Genomic DNA, 18854 nt, shown 5'->3' with positions numbered 1-18854 from the left:
CAAATATCTCCAAGAAGAGTTTGGAAAGAACTATTTCTGAAGAGACACTGCCAAATTGCCAAAAACCATACTGCACTAGACATTCACTTATGATGGATGCTAATTTTCTAATCTGATAGTTAGTAACAGCCATTGTGGCACAGTCGTTTGAGTGTTGTGCTGAAACTCTGGAGACTATGGTTCAAATCCCCATTCAGCCATGAAAACCCACTGGGTGACCCTGGGTATGTCACATACTCTAGGCCCCAGGGAACCCTGTGATAGGCTTGCCATAGGGTTGCTATAAGTTGGAAACAACTTGAAGGTACACCATGGGTCCATCCAGACAGGGTTTTAAACACTGGAGTTCCCATTTCAAAAAGGGGCGGGTGGCTACACAACATCAATGCTAAATGCATGCTGATTTGCTACAAAGAAGAGAAACTGCAGGATAAAAAAGGTCCCCTTTTATCCCGGTTTCTGGCTGAAAGATGTGGATCTTCACATGTCTGTGTGACTGCGGATGCCAAAAAAACTCGTGTTTTCTTTCTCTTCCCCCGTGGAGACTTCTCCAGTTGATTTCCGTCCCTTTTAAAAAGACCAAAACAGCTGATCAGCTGACTGGGCTGTCAAACTGACACATTGCTGATTGAAAAGAAGCATGAATGGAGAGCCATTAGAACTCTCTGAAACACTTTATTTTACACTGTAGACACTGTAACATTGCAAAGAAAGCTTTAATAAATAATTAGAGAAAGGGAGAAATCCAGCAGAAGGTTTTTTTTTCTTTAAATTCCCTCTGTTATGCGCTGATCGGGAGCCCCGGTTGCGAAGTGTGTTAAAGCAAGGAGCTGCTGAACTTGCAGACCGAAAGGTCGCAGGTTCAAATCCCGGGAGCGGAGTGAGCACCCACTGTTAGCTCCAGCTTCTGCCAACGTAGCAGTTCAAAAACATGCCAATGTGAGTAGATCAATAGGTACCGTTCCGGCGGGAAGGTAACAGCGCTCCATGCAGTCATGCCGACCACATGACATTGGAGGTGTCTATGGACAACGCCGGCTCTTCAGCTTAGAAATGGAGATGAGTCAGACATGACTGGACTTAATGTCAGGGGAAACCTTTACCTTTTTATGTATATGCGCACAAGCGAATATGCTTGTATCTATTAAATTAGGTTGCTCATATGAGGATATACGGATCAGTGCATAATCGTATCCTTTTTTTAAAAACTTCCAACAGATGTCCTTCATCTGCCCTGCAATTTTTCCCCAAGACAGAGAAGGGAGGCCAGTGAGAACAGCGGAGGAAGAAATCCTGGAACTGGCAGGTCTGAGTGGGGACCTACTCCGAGATCCCAAGGGATTTTTTGCCCCTCTTTTAAAACCCATGTTTTGATGCTATCTGGAAGCACCCAATAACAATAATCAGGGGACCAATGGAATGGAACCATAGAAAAGAACGGAAGAGGCAAGCACAGCTCCATTGTCCTTAAGCCCAGAAACAAATGAAAGCCCCCCTCCCTCTCCAAAAGAAAAAAGACACACACACACAGATCGCAGCTGCCACTGCCCTGACCTCGGAGGAACAAAAGAAGAGGCAATCACAGCTATATCATGCCTAGGCCCCAGAAGCAGATGAAAAGTCTTCCATCCACCCCAACTGTCACTGCTTGGCTTTAAAGGGATAGAAGAAGAGGCAGGTCACCCTAAGATGGCAACGCGAAACTAACACTGCAATAAAATAATATTTTATTGGTAATTAATGGATGCAGCAGGTATTTTGTAGTAGGCAAAAAGCATACACACTGCCTTCAATTAATAGAAACCTGCCTGCTCATGGGTGAGCGTGTGACTGGGATCCTTAAAATATATTCACTGAGTTCTCGGCTGGTGCTGGGCATATCTTTCCCATACCGATGAAGTCTAAAAGTAATCTCAAGCAACAGATTGTATATTAAAGATTCAAAGAAATATCTACCATGTTTTCTCTCCACTTCCAGAAACATCAAAAGAAGCTAGTCCTCCTTCCCAGTCTCTAACAACTAACTGGGTGATCTTCTATGCCAAGCTAAAGGAAATAAATTTATGCTAAGAGAAATCTGAAATGTCTTACAGTGTTCCCTCACTTATCGCTGGGGTTAGGTTCCAGGACCACCCGCAATAAGTGAAAACCTGTGAAGTAGAGACGCTATATTTATTTTAATATTTATACATTATTTTAGTAGTTATACACTATTTTAAGTCTTTATCAACCAATCGTGTGTTGATAAATAGCCTCCTTCTCCTCCTGTTGCCACTTAGGCTCTTTTTCTCTACGTTTGGCTTCTCCTTCCTCCCTTCCTCAGGCTGTAAATTGTAATTTTTTATGATTTATAATAGTCTTTTAGAGTTTATTGAAAAACCGCAAAACAATGAATCCGCAAAAAGTGAATCGCGAAGTAGTGAGCACTGTATATTTAGAGATGTGTAATAGTATTTTGTGAACCAGGCAGACAACCTTGACCCATCCCCTTAGCAAATGTCAGGCTCATTACAATGATACAAAAGTAATGAGTAATGTACACTATGCAGGAAGTTTAGCAGAGGACATTTCTCACCTGTGACAGTAATATTGAAGAAAACAGAATCACCACCCACATCGCAGACAAACTCTCCTGTATCGTGGATCTGTGCAGAGGGAATGGTCAGCTGGCAGTGTGAGCCCTCTCTCTCCAAAAGGAAGCCATCACTTTCTTCCACCTCTTCCCCATCTTTGTACCAGCGAACAACAGGAGCATTGGGACGGGACAACTCACAACTTAAGACCACATGCTGGGAAACCTGGTAGGCATGGGCATCTTCAGCATTGGATTTTACAACAGTTACAGGAGGTTCTGGGGAACAAAAACACATTATAAGATACCCTAGTTACCACAAATGTCTGATGGACCTCCACAATTGGAAGATGACTCATAAAAAGGGCAAACTTTGGGGACATAATGAGGTATAAGCCAGCCAAGTTCCCACAGCTTGCAACTATTTCAGTCAGCTAGAGCAGCCACATTTAATTATCTTATTTTCTGCTTTCTGAGAGCCTCTCCAGATAAAAGTCTCTAGTAGTCCCAGGTTTTGTTCCTGTACAAACCAATTTTATTTTTGAGATCTACTTGACATTTTGTCCATTCTAAAGTATTAACAGGAAACTCCAGACATTACCAAGGATTTTTTATCGCCACTTCCCAAATCAGTTTAAATTAAACACATGTTTTTGAATCAGTCTTAATCTTATTTTTTTTATATAATATAGGAACAAAATTAATAAAAGAAACATATTCAGGTATAACCATCCTTGATACTTCCAGGAAAAATTATGGTCAAAGAGGCAATTAATTTTTTGTCCTCAAATATGGGAGGTTGTTTTATAAATTTTCAGTCCAAGGAAACTTAATATTTTTTTAAGGTTCAAATGGGTATTGTTGATGATAATGTAATGCATTGGAATCCGTATGTGGTAAACAATAAAAAACAAGCTTGATGGGCTAATTGATTGTTAGCTGTTTATTTCTTTAAACAAACTTCTATAAAGCCTAGCATATAAATACAGTAATTGACCATCAATTAGTACATGGAGCTTGTTTGATTTTTGCTCTCTCCTTATGTATATGCCCTTTGTATTCTACCATATGGGGTGACAATGCCTATACCTGGGATTTGCTATCTGCAGAAATCTATAAACTCTGAGTATTGAGTTTTTTCTTTGGTAACTACCAACTATATTTAGGTCTTCATTTATAATGTCTTCTAATATGTGCATTTTATTGTATGCATTTCATTGTGATACGTTTTAACTGTGAATTGAGGTGTGTAACAATAAAAATTGTTGTTGTTATTCAGAAAGTATAATTGGTTTTTCCAGGGGGATCTAAACTTTGAGATAAGTGATTTCGGTTCCTGCAAGAACCAGGGGTTCAGAGGCCCAGTGTGCCAAGCTCCAAAAACCAAATGAGACACAAATGGGTTGAAGGCAAAAGAAAAGCAGCTTTATTCACCTTGTCCAAAGTGAGTGCTAGCAGAGTTTGCACTTTCAAAAACTGATGTCAGGCATTGAAAACATAAAAGACACATTTATAGGAGTTGACAACAGTTCAAAGCAAAGGCCGTTCGCCACCCTGAGTGTTTGAGTTGCTTTGAATCTCCTTGTGAAGAGAAAAAGTGGGGTATAAATAAACATAATACGATGATGATGATGATGATGATGATGATGATGATGATGATGATGATAGCCTGGTCTGGCTAGGATCTATCGTATGCACTGCTTGGTCAGACATGCAGTCTTGAGCTGCAGTCAATTGGCTTCTTCATGGGAATTTTAATAAACTGTCATTGCTCTATTTGAAGTTTGTGACTGTTTCTTGATTTGCCTCTCATGGGTCCCGAAGGGAGGAATGTGGGTAAAGTTTGGGGTTAATGTGTGCTAATGACTCCGTTCCGGCTGCTCAGACAAGACAATGGGTTTCGTCTGGCTTAACAATGAATGGCAGGGTGTTGGCAAGGTATGAATGCATTCTCATGAAGAGGGTTTGGCTGGGTGTTGAGTGATTTCCACGACCCTCTTGATCTGGGTCTAATGTTAGTTCCACAGTATATGAGATTTGCACTTGTATGTGTATGTGCTTTATGCAATTTAGCAAGTTCAAACTAGGAGTCACCTGGAACTGGGTTTCTGGGGGAAAGGTCAGTTGCCAGCTCCATGCCTGGGTACACTCAGAGCCACAGGCTTTGGGCTCTGTTTTGGGTTTTGTGGTTTTGATAACACCATGTTTTCTTTTTCTTTCGTAATCATATTTTATCATGAGGGAGAGGGACGGGTGAAAAAAACCTGTTTGACTATCTTGCTTAGTAGGAATGAAATTTGAGTGAAATAAAGTGGCTGCTGCAGATGCCCTAAAAGCTTCCTTCAAAGGAGATTTGGTTTTGTTCCTTCAGGAGGAGCAGGTACAGCCTCTTAATCAAAGAGACAGCAAACACATCGCCCTAAATAAAAGTATATAGATCAAGCAGGGCAGGAAATGGCAGAGTGAGCAGTACCTCAGTATGTTCAACATTTACCCTTGTATCTTGTCAATGAAAGGATTTCATGATACCTATTGAAACTACGTTTTCCTTTGACAACTGAGTTGTGCAAAGAAGCCATGATTCTAGATCTTTGGAATTGGAGGCCTAGGTTTAAATCTCTGCTCAATCATAAGTTATTGTCTTGCCTCAGGCAAGTTTTCTCCCTTGGCCTCTGTAATTCATTTTGCAAAATGAAGATGCTAAAACCCTCTTCGTAACAGCCACAGGAATGAATGAAATAATTATTCTGAAGATGCAAGCCTGTATATACCTGGCAAAGTCACCCGAAGAGTCATGTATAAAGATATCACTGTAGAACTCTTATTATTTATCATTATCATAGACATTTTCTGCAACTAAAATGTTTTACAATTTATCCCAGCCTCACAATAATAGAATGAGAGAGAATGTTTTCTGAAGGCTTGGGGTAAGATCCACACTGTAGGATTAATGTAGTTTTGACACCACTTGACCTACTATGGTTCAATGCTGTGGAATCATGGGATTTGAAGTTTGGTGAGTCACCAGCTCTCTTTAGCATTGAAGGCTAAAGACCTTGTAAAATTACAGCTCCCATGGCTCCATAGCATTGAGCCAGAGGCACACTTAAGAGTGGCTAGATGCAAAAGGCTGGATCCCCTGCACTTTTCGATAGAAAACTCAAGTGAAGGCTCCTACACACATGAAGAGCTTTGAGACACATTTTGTGGGTTCATCTTAATCTGGGGAAAATGGCTGACCTGTAACAGTGATGTTGAAGAAGACAGAATCTCCACCAATGTCGCACATATATTCTCCTGAGTCCTGTGCTTGTGCCGAAGTGATGACCAATCGGCAGAGAGCTCCCTCGCTTTCCAGCAGGACCCCATCTCTTTCTTCCACTGCTTCTCCATCCTTGTACCAGTGCACAGGGACATCAGGGCGGGATAATTCACAGGTCAACATCACACGTTCTGCAGCTTCATAAGCTTGGGCTTCTTTGGCATTGGAGTGAATAACCTTCAGAGGAAGCTCTGCAGTGGTATAATGATACAATGGTGGTAGAAATTCAACCAACACTCACAGAATGAAGGACAGGTAAAATGAGCTTCCAAACCAAACTCCTACAGGTAGTGGATAAGACAGGTTGAGTTTATCCAATTTTACATATACTGTATACTGTACCTACTGAAATATCTTAGGGATGGGACACAAATCTAAACATGAAATCCATGTATGTTTCATATGCATCTTGTACATATAGCCGGAAGCTAATTTATACACAATACTTTTAATAATTTGTGCATGAAACAATGGTTTTGTACGTTGAACTATCAGAAGACAAAGGTGCCACCATTTCGGCCACCCTTATAGACAATTTTAGAGATTGGAGTATTTCAGATTTGGAATTCTGCATAAGGGATACTCAACCTATACAAATCCCAAAGTGTTAAGAAAAAGCTGTTATATGCTCCTTTTTTTTCAAGCAGCAGTTTTGTTTTAAAAGCTATAGCCTTATTTTTAGGCTGATCGATCTTCCAATCAGTTCATACCTCTCACATCCCTCCCTGCTGCTTTTATTTTTGGGTGGGGGGGGGGGGATGTAATGCAGAATTTGCTACACCAACATCTCTGACAACTTACCATCCACAGTTACCCTGAAGGTGATGGCATCATCACCTACATCACAGGTATATGTCCCAGAATCCAAAGATGAGACTGAGGAAATTAACAGCCTGCGAATGCAGCCTTCTGATTGGACAAGAAGAGCACCCTCATCCAAAGACACAGGGTTTCCTTCTTTGAACCACAAGGTGGGAGCATCAGGTGTGGAGACCTCACACTCCAGGACCAGGGGCATCCCCGCCAATAGTGTCTGGAGTCTCCTGGCCTCAGGCACTGGGGTGATGTGCACCAGTGGGGCTGGAAACGACATAATGTGTAAAAACCAATACAAAGCATTAAGGTCATATCTCCATTAGCAAAAATAATCATCAGATATCATCCAAAACCTAGTACTAGCAATCCAGACAACATATAGCTACTTACAGTGAGGATCCACTTTTTTTTTTTTTGCCTCACCTGGACTTTGTTCCAAGCTAAGCAAGGTCAGGGGAAAGTCCATTGTTCCCTGGAAATTTACACAGCCTTGGAGACTTTTGAATAGCTGGACTGGGTCCAATTCAGCCTGATCACCATATAGCAGAATCCACATCGCCCCCCTTCCCTTGCTGATGAATGACCACATGTCCAAGCATCTGTCTATGAATGCCTCAGAAGTGGTGGTACACTGGACAAGTTTTCCTCAGGGCTACAAGGCTGGTGAGGGATCATTGGTCATTGCAACTGAAAATGGGCCAGGCCAGTGGGGACAACATCACCCTGGCTGGGATGTGTGGACAATGATGCAGAGCCACACAGAATTCAACCTGGTCCATTAGGCCAACATCATAGTCAACCTGGGCCAGTCTGAAACATAATGCTCCAGATGGCCCCTGATTAAGCATCCATCATAGACACAGCCTCAATAACAAAACACAAAGATACATTACTCTATTGCAAGAGGACTGAGTTTTTTATGGATAATATCTTGAATATATTAAGAACAGGTAGGGTGATTTTTGACCTGCTATAATCAACTAAAGGGTCACCTTGCACGTGCAAAACAGCACATTCCTTTACACCATTGGCCTCAAATCGAACCTCAGACCCATTGGCAGATAGCTGTACTTGGCTAATTTTCAAGGCATGGTCTGTTCCACAGTGTGTGATCTGGTACTGCTGGTCTTCTTCTTCCTTTTCTAGCTTTCTTCTGTTGAAGAACCAGCAACCTGATATGGTGATTGAAAGCTGGACTGAAAACGTAGCATCCCCACCAGTGTGAACTGTAACATCTTGCAGTCCTCTTTGTACACGGGCCTTGGGCACTGTAGGAACAGAGGTTGAGGAAGTCAGAATAAAAAGGGATGAAGAGTGCATGCACACATGCAGCCAGAATGCAGGGTTGGAGTTCAGACTGTGCAATAAAAGAAATGGAAGGCAAACTGCATTGTCTTATTGAGGAGACGCTTCTTTCCTTCTGCTCAGCCCTGCTGGATATCCCCCGCCCCCCCAACCACAATTTAACTGTTCGAAGTAGGCTAGAAAGAGATGTTTGTAACAGCCATGTTTGAACAAAGGCATTTTCCCCACATAATGTATCTAAATAGAGGGCAGAAAGGCTTACCAAGATGAACAGACCCTGGGAATTCCACATGTTCACTGCATCCGTACTGATTGGCAGAACACACACGGAAACAGTAGTCCCCTTCCTGCGGCACACCATCACCTGGAACTTCAACCATGCTGGCAACATCAGTGGTCAGGCATGACACCCAATCGGCCTCTCCCAAGGCCTGCCTCTCAATGACATAACTGCTTGGTGGACTCCGGTGCATATCAGATGGTGGACACCAGGTTAGGAGAGCAGCATTGCTGCGTGATGTGCACATCTTTGCTGCCACAGGTGCACTTGGTGGGATTCTCTTGGCACCTGAAGAAAATAAGTCACTCCTGTTATCACCTCATCCCATGATCTAACTGGTCCAGTCAACAGCCAGGTAATAACCTATCAATGAACTGAAGTTTCTAAAATGTTTTCAGATAGCAGACTCATGAACAATATATTATAGCAGTCAATCTTAGATGAATAATTAGATGAATAAATTAGATGAACAATTTAATGAATAAGCATGATGAACTAACATGGTCTGAATTAAGGTTTATGCATGAGGTTCCGGACAAATTGATTTAACTATATATATGCTTTTAGGTTTTATAATGTGTTTTAATAGTATTGTTAATTGATTTGTATGTGTTGTTTTTTATTTTAATAATTATGTTTTGGGTATTGAATTTTGCCAACTCCTGTAAGCCGCCTTGAGTCCCATCGGGTGAGAAAGGTGGGGTAAAAATGCTGTAAATAAATAAATAAATAAATATGAATAATCAGATATTCCTGTCCAGAAAAGACTAGACTGCACAATTGTCACAGCAGTCTAACCTGAAGAAAGGGAATCTTTGCTAAAGAGGCTACTTGGACCTTTAGTGACAATGCGGGGTTGAGGTGCACATAATAGGCATACTGTTATAGGAAGAAGTAACTGCAAAATACGATTATCATTTTGCTCATATAAAGGAGGTGGGTGGTGGAGTCTCCTTCTCTGGAGATTTTTTGTCAGGGATGCTTTCATTGGGTTTCCCTGCATAGCAGAATAGGGTTGGACTAGAGCAGTGGTTCTCAACCTGTGGGTCCCCAGATGTCTTGGCCTTCAACTCCCAGAAATCCTAACAGCTGGTAAACTGGCTGGGAGTTGTAGGCCAGAAGACATGGGGACCCATAGGTTGAGAACCTCAACCACTGGACTAGATGGTTCATGTGGACTCTTCCAACTCTATGATTCTACGATTCTACAATTCCATGCAGCACATGGGACACCATCCCATCTTGTTAAGAATGCATTTCTAATCATTGGCCTTCATTCAACTAGTTCCTGAAACCAGGCAATAAATGCTCACCAATTAACTGATCACCAAGAATTCTGTAGCCACATGAACATGTGATGAAATAGATGCTGCACCCAGCATCAACAGTTCAATTCAACCTATCTCTTAATTCATCGGATACAAGTCTTAGGAAGGAAGGAAACCCCATGAAACACTCCCCATCTAAATACTACTTGGGTTTAAATCCAGACCACATATCACACAGAGTTTTGTTTTCTGCCTAATATTTAGACTTGTGGGTTGCTTTTGTTTTTGAGAAGAAAAAAAACAGTTCTTAACAAAAACACATAAAGCAGGAGGAAGTGATTGCCTCTTTAGCCCCTTTGGATGGGAAAGCAGCTTGAGGATGCTATTTTGAGCAAGGAGATGACAACTTATTAAGCGGCTCCTCTCCTTATTACATCTCCATTATCTCAGCCTCAGAAACTGAAATGAATCATCAAGAGAAAGAGACACATGAGTAGATGCACCCCAGAGAATAGGGTCACAATATTGTTGAACATCATAAAAAGAAGAGAATCTACAAAGTGGTCTATTTATGCTCAGTTTTGTTCCTGGGACATTCCAAGTACCAGAACTTTTTATTAAGGGTTATTCACAGATTTCAATGGTAGTCTCAGATAGCTAGCTTGCAGCTTAGCTTCCTATCCCCCTGCCTCCCACGTTTCCCTTGTATTCTTATATCCTATAGGTATTTGGCCTGGTTTTTCATTCGAAGAAATGGTGGCTGGCCTGTGTAGAACTCTCCCAGGGGAGCAGAGGAAAGAGTCTGGGGCCCAGGAGAGAGAGGAAAAAATGGTGCTTAAAGTAATGTCAAAAGCAGTGTTTATTTTTAACTTGCTAGTTCAAAATGAAGTTTGCCAGGAGGGATAACTTTCAATTTCCAGAACTTTGCAAAATTGCTAAGTAAAGTTCAATTTGAGTTACACTTTCAAGAAAAAATATAGCTAGAGCCAGGTTGATTGATTTTTAAGCTAACTCAAAATTCCTTCCATGCCTTGGAATCTCATTGCTGGGAAGGCCACTTTAAAAAGTTGCTTTGACCTTGAATTTGATATCTGAAGCCGCTTTTTCCATTTCTTCACCAAGTACTTTTCAGAAAGTGGTGAAGAATATTATCCTATAGTAGCTCCCCTATTATATGTTCCCCAGGAATGCTCATTTGCCCCAACTTTTTCAAATTGCATGAAGCAAATACATTTTTCCTTTCCTCCAGCACTTGGATCTGGATCTTACAGCTTTACTTTCTTGCTTCTTTGCTTTTTTTTTTTCCTTTGGAGGTTGAGGAGTGGGCAGTTAAATGGTTTTTAGGATAAGTAAGTTAAGTGGGTTTTTGTGTTGTTGCAAACTGCCTTTAAACTGATACTTTAAAAAAATAAAACTAAACGAGATATAGGTTTCACTACCTGGCTTTTTGGACAGGTATAACAGATTTTGTGAGTTGCTGGATTTCACCTCCCCAACCCATCCCATTAGCTCTCTCAACTCACATTTGACACGGAGCTGTGCTGAAGTTTGTGACTCGCCAGCTGTGAAAGTGATGACTCCGGCATCATGCCGTGACACATGCACCAGCACAAGGAGATGCGTTTTGCCAAAGCTCCTGATGAGGGTGTGTGGCGCTTCCAACAATTCCTGCCCATTACGGCCCCAGCTTGGCACTTCCACGGGTTCACGTGTCTCCACGTAAAAAGCAGCATTTTCTCCTTCCATCACATCTAACTTTCGCGGCAACCGCTTCACTATCAGACCTGAGGGACAAGGTTTTAGCAGTTATATTGTCAGTTTTAACAGCGCTCTAATTCAGTGCTACCCAAAAGCAATGGTCTGCAGAACAGTGGTAGTCTCAGCCATTTAGTGTGGGCCAACGGTGAGTTTTTGGGAAATTATGCAGATGTGATAACTTGTCACATGGGAGGAGGAGTGAGATGCCCATTCCTACCACATCAGATAGTTTAAGAAGTACAATTTCAATGCTACAGTGATATTATTAAAGTAACCCTGTCATGGCACAGGCCCAATCCCTAATTAGGATTGCTACATTTGCATCACACACTCCAAAGGAAATACATAATACAGTCCAACAAAATAAATTTTGATGTCTTTGGTTTTTGGGCTGTTCCTGGGCTTATTTGGGGTGCTGATTCAGAAAATTGCATTGCATAGATTGTATCAATTGAGCTCCCAGTGGTGCAGGGGATTAAACCGCCGAACTGCAGAACTTGCTGACTGAAAGGTTGGTGGTTTAAATCCGGGGTGCGGGGTGAGCTCCCGCTGTAAGCCCCAGTTTCTGCCAACCTAGCAGTTCGAAAACATGCCAATGTGAGTAGATCAATAGGTACCACTCCGGCGGGAAGGTAACACCGCTCCATGCAGTCATGCTGGCCAAATGACCTTGGAGGTGTTTACGGACAACGTTGGCTCTTCGGCTTAGAAATGGAGATGAGCACCAACCCCCAGAGTCGGACATGACTTAATGTCAGGGGAAAACCTTTACCTTTACTAGACTGTATCATCTCTAGTTTCTTCAATACAGTTTTCATGGTTTTCTATGGTCAAGCAGATGGTGACTGGTAGATGACATATGTTCTGTATCTCTGATAGGGGCAAACTGATGCCATTTTTGGAATGAGTAGGCCAAATATACCCAGAAACAGATTGAACATTTGGGGCATGAAAATGTGTTTTGCCCCATCTAATCAAAGAGGACCCCTCTCCTTTTAGTATAAATTTACATAAATGCATCAATGTGTATAGATTTCAATTAAAAGAATAATTATATTTGAAATAGAAACATGTTACATTTGCCGTAGTAGGAAAGACTATGATTTTGCCCCTCCATTTAGACCCAATGCCTTCAAGTAAATTGTTGTTCAACGTAAAACAGTATACATGCCGCCCTTGCACTTGAAGTTTCTTCCACACTCTTCTTACCTTGGACTGAGAGCTCTCCAATGCTGCGGCCCTTGCCCTCCATCTCACATAGGTAGATACCATCATCGTCAGCCCGGGCGTCTCGCACCGTCAGCCGCCGCAGCAAGCCCTGTTCCTCTATCAGGTACTTGGGACTGGGATGCAGTCGCTTATCTTCAAGATACCACACTGTAGGGATGGTCGCAACAGGCACTTGGCACTCTAATATCGCATCTTGGCTCTCCAGCACTTCCACATCCACCAAAGGTGCCTGGAACCGCACTCGGGGTTCTGTGAGCAAGAGGCAGATTATATGTTGAAACCTAACCAGGGGACATAATCCACCCCAAGACTGAGCCTAAACTCTCAAGGTCTTGGTCTGGAAAGGGCTGGAGGGTACAAGAATAAAACAAAATGTCACTTTTCCCTCACACAAACTTCAATTTCTTCCTTGTTGCCTCCACTCTGAGGGTGTTGTTTCACAGTCACAACCCACTGTCACTCCCTGCTGTCCATTTGGAAAGGGCCATTTTAGCCATCAAGTGCATCTCCAAAGCCCAAAGCTATCAAGGACGTTGTCTTTCTACAACTTCCTAGAATATCTACATATGCATTCGCCAGCAAGACTTCCTGGTATTCAGGTGACATTCCTTACGATTTTTCCTATCTTGAAAAAAAGTAAAGAACTTTTTCTGATAAGTACTGTATATACTCAAGTATAAGCCTAGTTTTTCAGCCCTTTTTAGGACTGAAAAAAAAACCTCCTCAGCTTATACTCGAGTGAGGGTCCTGGTGGGCTTATATTCAGGTCAGCTTATACTCAAGTATATATGGCATATTTATTATTTTTGTCTATTATTATTGGTATTGTTACATTTATTATTTTGTTCTATTAATTATTATTATTACATTTATTATTTTACTCTATTATTGTTGTTACTTTTACATTTATTATACTCTATTTTTATTATTATTATTACATTTATTATTTTACTGCATTTATTATTATTATTATTATTATTATTATTATTATTATTATTATTACATTTATTATTTCACTCTATTATTATTAAAAGGATACATAAGCACATTTACATTGAAGAAGATGAAAATAATGATTTAATCAGTGTTGAACAGTCATATCTTAAATTACAGTTTGATGTAAAGATTCAAAAACATTTTAACTACTGATGCCTCAATTAATGTAATTTTATTGGTAGCTCAGCTTATACTGGAGTCAATGTTTTCACAGGTTTTTTGTGGTAAAACTAGGTGTCTTGGCTTATGTTCGGGTCGGCTTATACTCAAGTATATATGGTAATTATTGGTAGGAGCCCCCAGTGGCGCAGGTCACAGGTTCAAATCCGGGGAGCGGAGTGAGCGCCCGCTGTCAGCTCCAGCTTCTGCCAACCTAGCAGTTCAAAAACATACAAATGTGAGTAGATTAATGGGTACCACTCCGGTGGGAAAGTAACAACCTTGGGGGTGTCTACGGACAACGCTGGCTCTTTGGCTTAGAAATGGAGGTGAGCACCAACTTCCCTAGTCAGACACGACTGGACTTAATTTCAAGGGAAAACCTTTATCTTAATTATTGATAACTTGCATGTAGGCATTGAGGAATCTCATTATTTATCAATTTACTGGCTTTATAGCTCTCTCTCACGCACACACGCATTTTTTGCTAGACAAGTTTATGAACAACAGGAAAAGGAAACATGTATGTTAAGAGCTCCACTGTTTTCAGAGTTGTTTCCAGGTCCTTCCTCACCTTTGTTATCCTATAGTGGACCAGCAGTTGGGGGGCAGCAGCCTGATTCTCCTCCCAGGGGTTATTCTGAGAGGTGCCAAAGTGCTAAGTGGGTGGCATGTGGTATCGATAGCAGTCCCCTTGCTGTCACCTCTTTGGGGCCCAGTGAGACAGACACCTGCCACCCCCACAAGAACCCAAGGGAACACAGAACAGAGATGGAATGGTGGGAAACAGCAAAGGCAAATGACCCTGGAAAGAACAGGTGGGGTTTACTCAGATGGCACAGCTGTGCCCTGTGCTTAAATTTCCAGCAAAAGAGACGCCAGGCACAAGCCATTCTGGAAAAAAAATAGCCCCTGATCTGAATGCCCTTCGCCTTAATCCACAATGAATGTGGCCCCTCTAAAATTACTCAGTGGTGAATGTAATGTAACCAATGGATGAAGTAAGCAGTTCCATCTTTTCTTGTTCCAGGACAAGAAGGTTGGCAATGAGATGTCAATGCTGAGACCTGGCACAAATTAAGCCCTGGATGAGCCTTTCTCCAGAACATTGGGGGTTTTGAAACCAGCAAGATGCCAAGCATGCTCTAAAGTGGTAGCATCATTCTTGTAACAACATTTGGGATCTGCCCTAGAAAGTGAAGTGGTGTAACTATTCCTGGCTATACCATTCAGTGGGGTGATTAAATAACATTTTGAACATAAACCAATTAGAGATGGGAAAGTCTGAAAAAAGTGGGAAAAATGGGGGGGAGGGTTTTTTTCCAAAGGCATTTTTCCCAGAAAAATTGAAAAATTGTATAGAAATGATAAATAATATATCCATGAAATGGTATTCAAATATATAATATTAAGACCTTAATGAAAGATTTCTGAAACTTGGTTGTCTGGCCATGTTCCAGAAGCATTCTCTTCTGACATTTTGTCCACATCTATGGCAAGCATTCTCAGAGGTTGTGAGATTTGTTGAAAACTAGGCAAGTGAGGTTTATATATATCTGTGAAATGTCAGGGTGGGAGAAAGAACTCTTTTCTGTTGAAGGCAAGTGTGAATGTTGCAATTGGCTACCTTGATTAGTATTGAATGGCCTTACAGCTTCAAAACCTGGCTGCTTCCTGCCTGGGTGAATCATTTGATGGCAGGTGTTAGTTGGCCCTGACTGTTTTCTGTCTGGTTGTTTCTACACACCTTTTTCCTCAATTTTTCCAGAAAAAAATGACTTTGAAAAAAAAAGTTCTCGCCCCTAATGTTTCCAGTTTTTTCCAGACCTTCCCATCTTTAAAACCAACACATGTACCCCATTTAAAATTTCCATTTCAGAGGAAAAATATAGACATTAAGTTCTTCCACTTGGCATCTTTCTTTCTATGGTAAAAAAATGTTTATATGGGTGATTAGCAGATATTTAGTCTCATATGAAATGGAACAGTCCATGTTTTCACCAATTCCTTTACTATTTTCACAGTACGGACTTTAATTCTGTTGGCTACCTAATAAATATTTTGCCTTATCTGGTATTTTTCCAAGCTACTTTCTCTCCCTTTTCAGTCCCATGAATACAATCAACATTTTCATTCTATCCACTCAAGCTCCCTCCTGTCGTGACAAATGTTTTGCCTATTTTTAAAAACTCCCAGTGAATGCAGACCCTTCACATTCCATTGGATGGCTATTCTAACGGACAGAAACAAATATTCCTGGTATTTAATCTCTCTTTTCGGGTAATGCCTCTTCCTCCACTTGCCTGATCCTCAATAGGTTCAGATAACAGTTTGGTTCCTTTCTCACTAAGAGCAGCCTTTGACATATAACTGAAGCCTGTTATCATGCCACCCTCCAGATTTTTCTCTCCAGGCTAAACAAGACTTCATCTGCTCCTGCTCAGCTCAGCAGCATTCCAGGCCTTTTATCAGCTCAACCACTTTCCTCTCTGCCCTCTTCAAAATTAATGACCTCAGGTCCCATCCAAGCACCCGCTCTAAAGTAGGAAAGGGCACTGAGCGCATCCATAAAATATGTTACACATTGAAACGCTTTCTTTCCCTACTTTTATCCCCATTTTAACCAGTCCCCTTATCTCTCTTCCGTTACTTCTCAACTTCTCTTCTGGGTGGTATATGTTATTCTGGACCATCAGGTGCCTGTGCAAAAGGGACATACCAACAAAAAATGGTTGCTTCTGCAAAGGCAAAGCCAAGGGCAAAGCAGGCACAGCCTCCACTTCTAGAATCATAGAATCATAGAATTGTAGAGTTGGAAGAGACCTCATAGGCCATCCAGTCCAACCCCTGCAAGAAGCAGGAAAAATCTCATTCAAAGCACCCCCAACAGATGGCCATCCAGCCTCTGATTAAAAGCCTCCAAAGAAGGAGCATCCACCACAAAGGGCTGACAAAGAACTGGCTGTTGTAGAAACATTTCTTCAAACAACATATTCCCACCTCACCAAGTGAGGTCTCATTCATACAAAGAAGCAGCAGATGAAGTACAGTAGTCTCACTTATCCAACATTCGCTTATCCAACGTTCTGGATTATCCAACACATTTTTGTAGTCAATGATTTCAAAACATTGTGATATTTTGGTGCTAAATTCGTAAATACAGTAATTACTACGTAGCATTACTGCATATTGAACTACTTTTTCTGTCAAATTTGTTGTATAACATGATGTTTTGGTGCTTAATTTGTAAAATCATAACCTAATTTGGTGTTTAATAGGCTTCTCCTTTATCTCTCCTTGTTATCCAGCGTATTCGGTTATCCAACGTCCTGCCGGCCCGTTTATGTTGGATAAGTGAGACTCTACTGTAATAAAATTATCTGTAAACTTCTATCGATACTATGAGAGACAACTGAATATTTAAATACACAAACATACACAATTTTATGCATCTATAATGGTAAAACTGTCTGAAAAATTCTCTCCCTAGCATCTAATGTTGTGCATGTAAAAATATGTTACACAGAGAAATGCTTGGGCATGCACTTCCTACCAATGGTCTTTATAATCCTCCCACTGCAACATCAATCTCTTTTTCTGGACTGACCCTGAAAGATTCAGGCAGCCAATTCCCAAAAGATTTAAGGTGTCATTAAAATTATTAATTGTTCAATTTATTTTACTTGTCAAATTGGTTGCCAGAAATGGAGAGAGGTGCTTGTGGTATCTTCGGATTCATGTGTGAAAATAACTTGGCTAGCTTTAATTACTATGTAATTAATTTTAGGGAAAGGGTCCCACTGGTTTTGCTACCTCGGGCAGTGAAACAACCTGGCATTGCTCTGCTCTTTCATACAACAAACTAAGTAAAATGTACACATGGTGGAAAGGAACCATGCCCACTGTCCATACCCCCAGCACCTATGTGTTGATAATCAGTTTTGCACATAGCCTACATATGTGCAGCTTGCAGGCTCTGGCCAATATGCAGTTATCAGGAGCGGGAAATGTAGTCATAATCTCACTGCATTCCATCATGTGCTTATGACCTGATTCTGCCTATGTTTGTTGTTTGGAATAGGAGTATGATTCCTCCTGGTCCAAGATGGAATAGTGTCCTGCCAAGCTATCTGCAATAGCCCCTATCTGACATGCCATATGTCCTCCCTTGAGATGGGAAATGTTTCTTGTCCGACCCCATACTTGGCATCTAATCTGGCCTCTGGCTGAGTGCCAACCACTCCACACTTTTGTAGGCACTGTCACTGGTGAGTGGCAAGCATTCCTTATTCCTGGCAAGGCCCTCAGGAATGTCCCTGAAGAGTCACTCAGGCTCCTGTGCAAGCAGACAACAAGCAATGAGCAGGGCTCTGTTTGGCAGTCGAACCACCTTACAGAGCCTGCCTCCTGACTCTCAGACTGAGAGACTCTCTCTTGCAAGTTCTTTGTGAGAGTTTCTTGCTGACCACTTTGTACCTTGTGCTTCATTCTCATTTAAGGAACAAAGCTGAATGCACACCTCCTCTCTAGGAGCTACTGGCTCCTTCATTTGTCATCTCCAGTACAGGAATGCTTCAGTAGATCAAGGAGCACATTGGTTCAGCCTGGTCCATCCCCAACCTGATGGCCTGTAAATCTGTTAGACTATAGTCATAGTGGTTAGGGAATAATAGGAGCTTCAGACCATCTCATCTGAAGGTTACCAAATTGGGAAAGGTTGGGCCTGGTCTATAAATCAAGAAGAAGTTCCAATTCACACATATACCATTTCATGGATTTCATGTAATCCCTTCCCCTCCATTTAAGGCTTTTTTCTTTTCTGTAGCCTTGTGATTCTCATACTTTAATTATTAGCAGTGTGGCAACAAAAACCTAGGAAGCAGTGTTTGTTTATATTTGTGTGTAGAGAACCTCTCCCCATGTTCAACAGTTCTGTTGTCGGTTACAGGATCATGGAGGAGAGAGGTTAAAGCTTCTAAACGTGTCCGCCTTGTTAACCTGATCAAAACTGCTTTTTTCGGTGTCAGGAGCAACTTGAGAAACTGCAAGTCACTTCTGGTGTGAGACAATTGGCCATCTGCAAGGACGTTGCTCAGGGGATGTTTTACCATCCTGTGGGAGGCTTCTCACATGTCCCTGCATGGGGAG

The 18854-nt window shown here is 41.5% G+C and overlaps 1 protein-coding gene across 3 annotated transcripts in view; it reads right to left on the bottom strand.

Moving 5' to 3' along the window:
- obsl1 (obscurin like cytoskeletal adaptor 1) overlaps window positions 1-18854 on the bottom strand; it is a 75195-nt gene that overhangs the window by 52208 nt on the left and 4133 nt on the right. For all 3 annotated transcript variants that reach the window (XM_008111858.3, XM_062967236.1, XM_062967235.1), the window contains exons 3-9: window positions 12531-12800; window positions 11087-11347; window positions 8278-8583; window positions 7703-7978; window positions 6696-6974; window positions 5813-6085; window positions 2576-2851 (exon numbers count right to left, since the gene is read on the bottom strand). In XM_008111858.3, the coding sequence (XP_008110065.2) occupies window positions 2576-2851; window positions 5813-6085; window positions 6696-6974; window positions 7703-7978; window positions 8278-8583; window positions 11087-11347; window positions 12531-12800 (1941 nt within the window). The remainder of the gene's footprint in view (window positions 1-2575; window positions 2852-5812; window positions 6086-6695; window positions 6975-7702; window positions 7979-8277; window positions 8584-11086; window positions 11348-12530; window positions 12801-18854) is intronic.

Source organism: Anolis carolinensis, chromosome 1, assembly GCF_035594765.1.
Source record: "Anolis carolinensis isolate JA03-04 chromosome 1, rAnoCar3.1.pri, whole genome shotgun sequence".
NCBI classification, from domain to species: domain Eukaryota; kingdom Metazoa; phylum Chordata; class Lepidosauria; order Squamata; family Dactyloidae; genus Anolis; species Anolis carolinensis.
The sequence above is the reverse complement of the archived record's forward strand: the minus strand, read 5'-3'. Positions and strand labels throughout refer to the sequence as shown.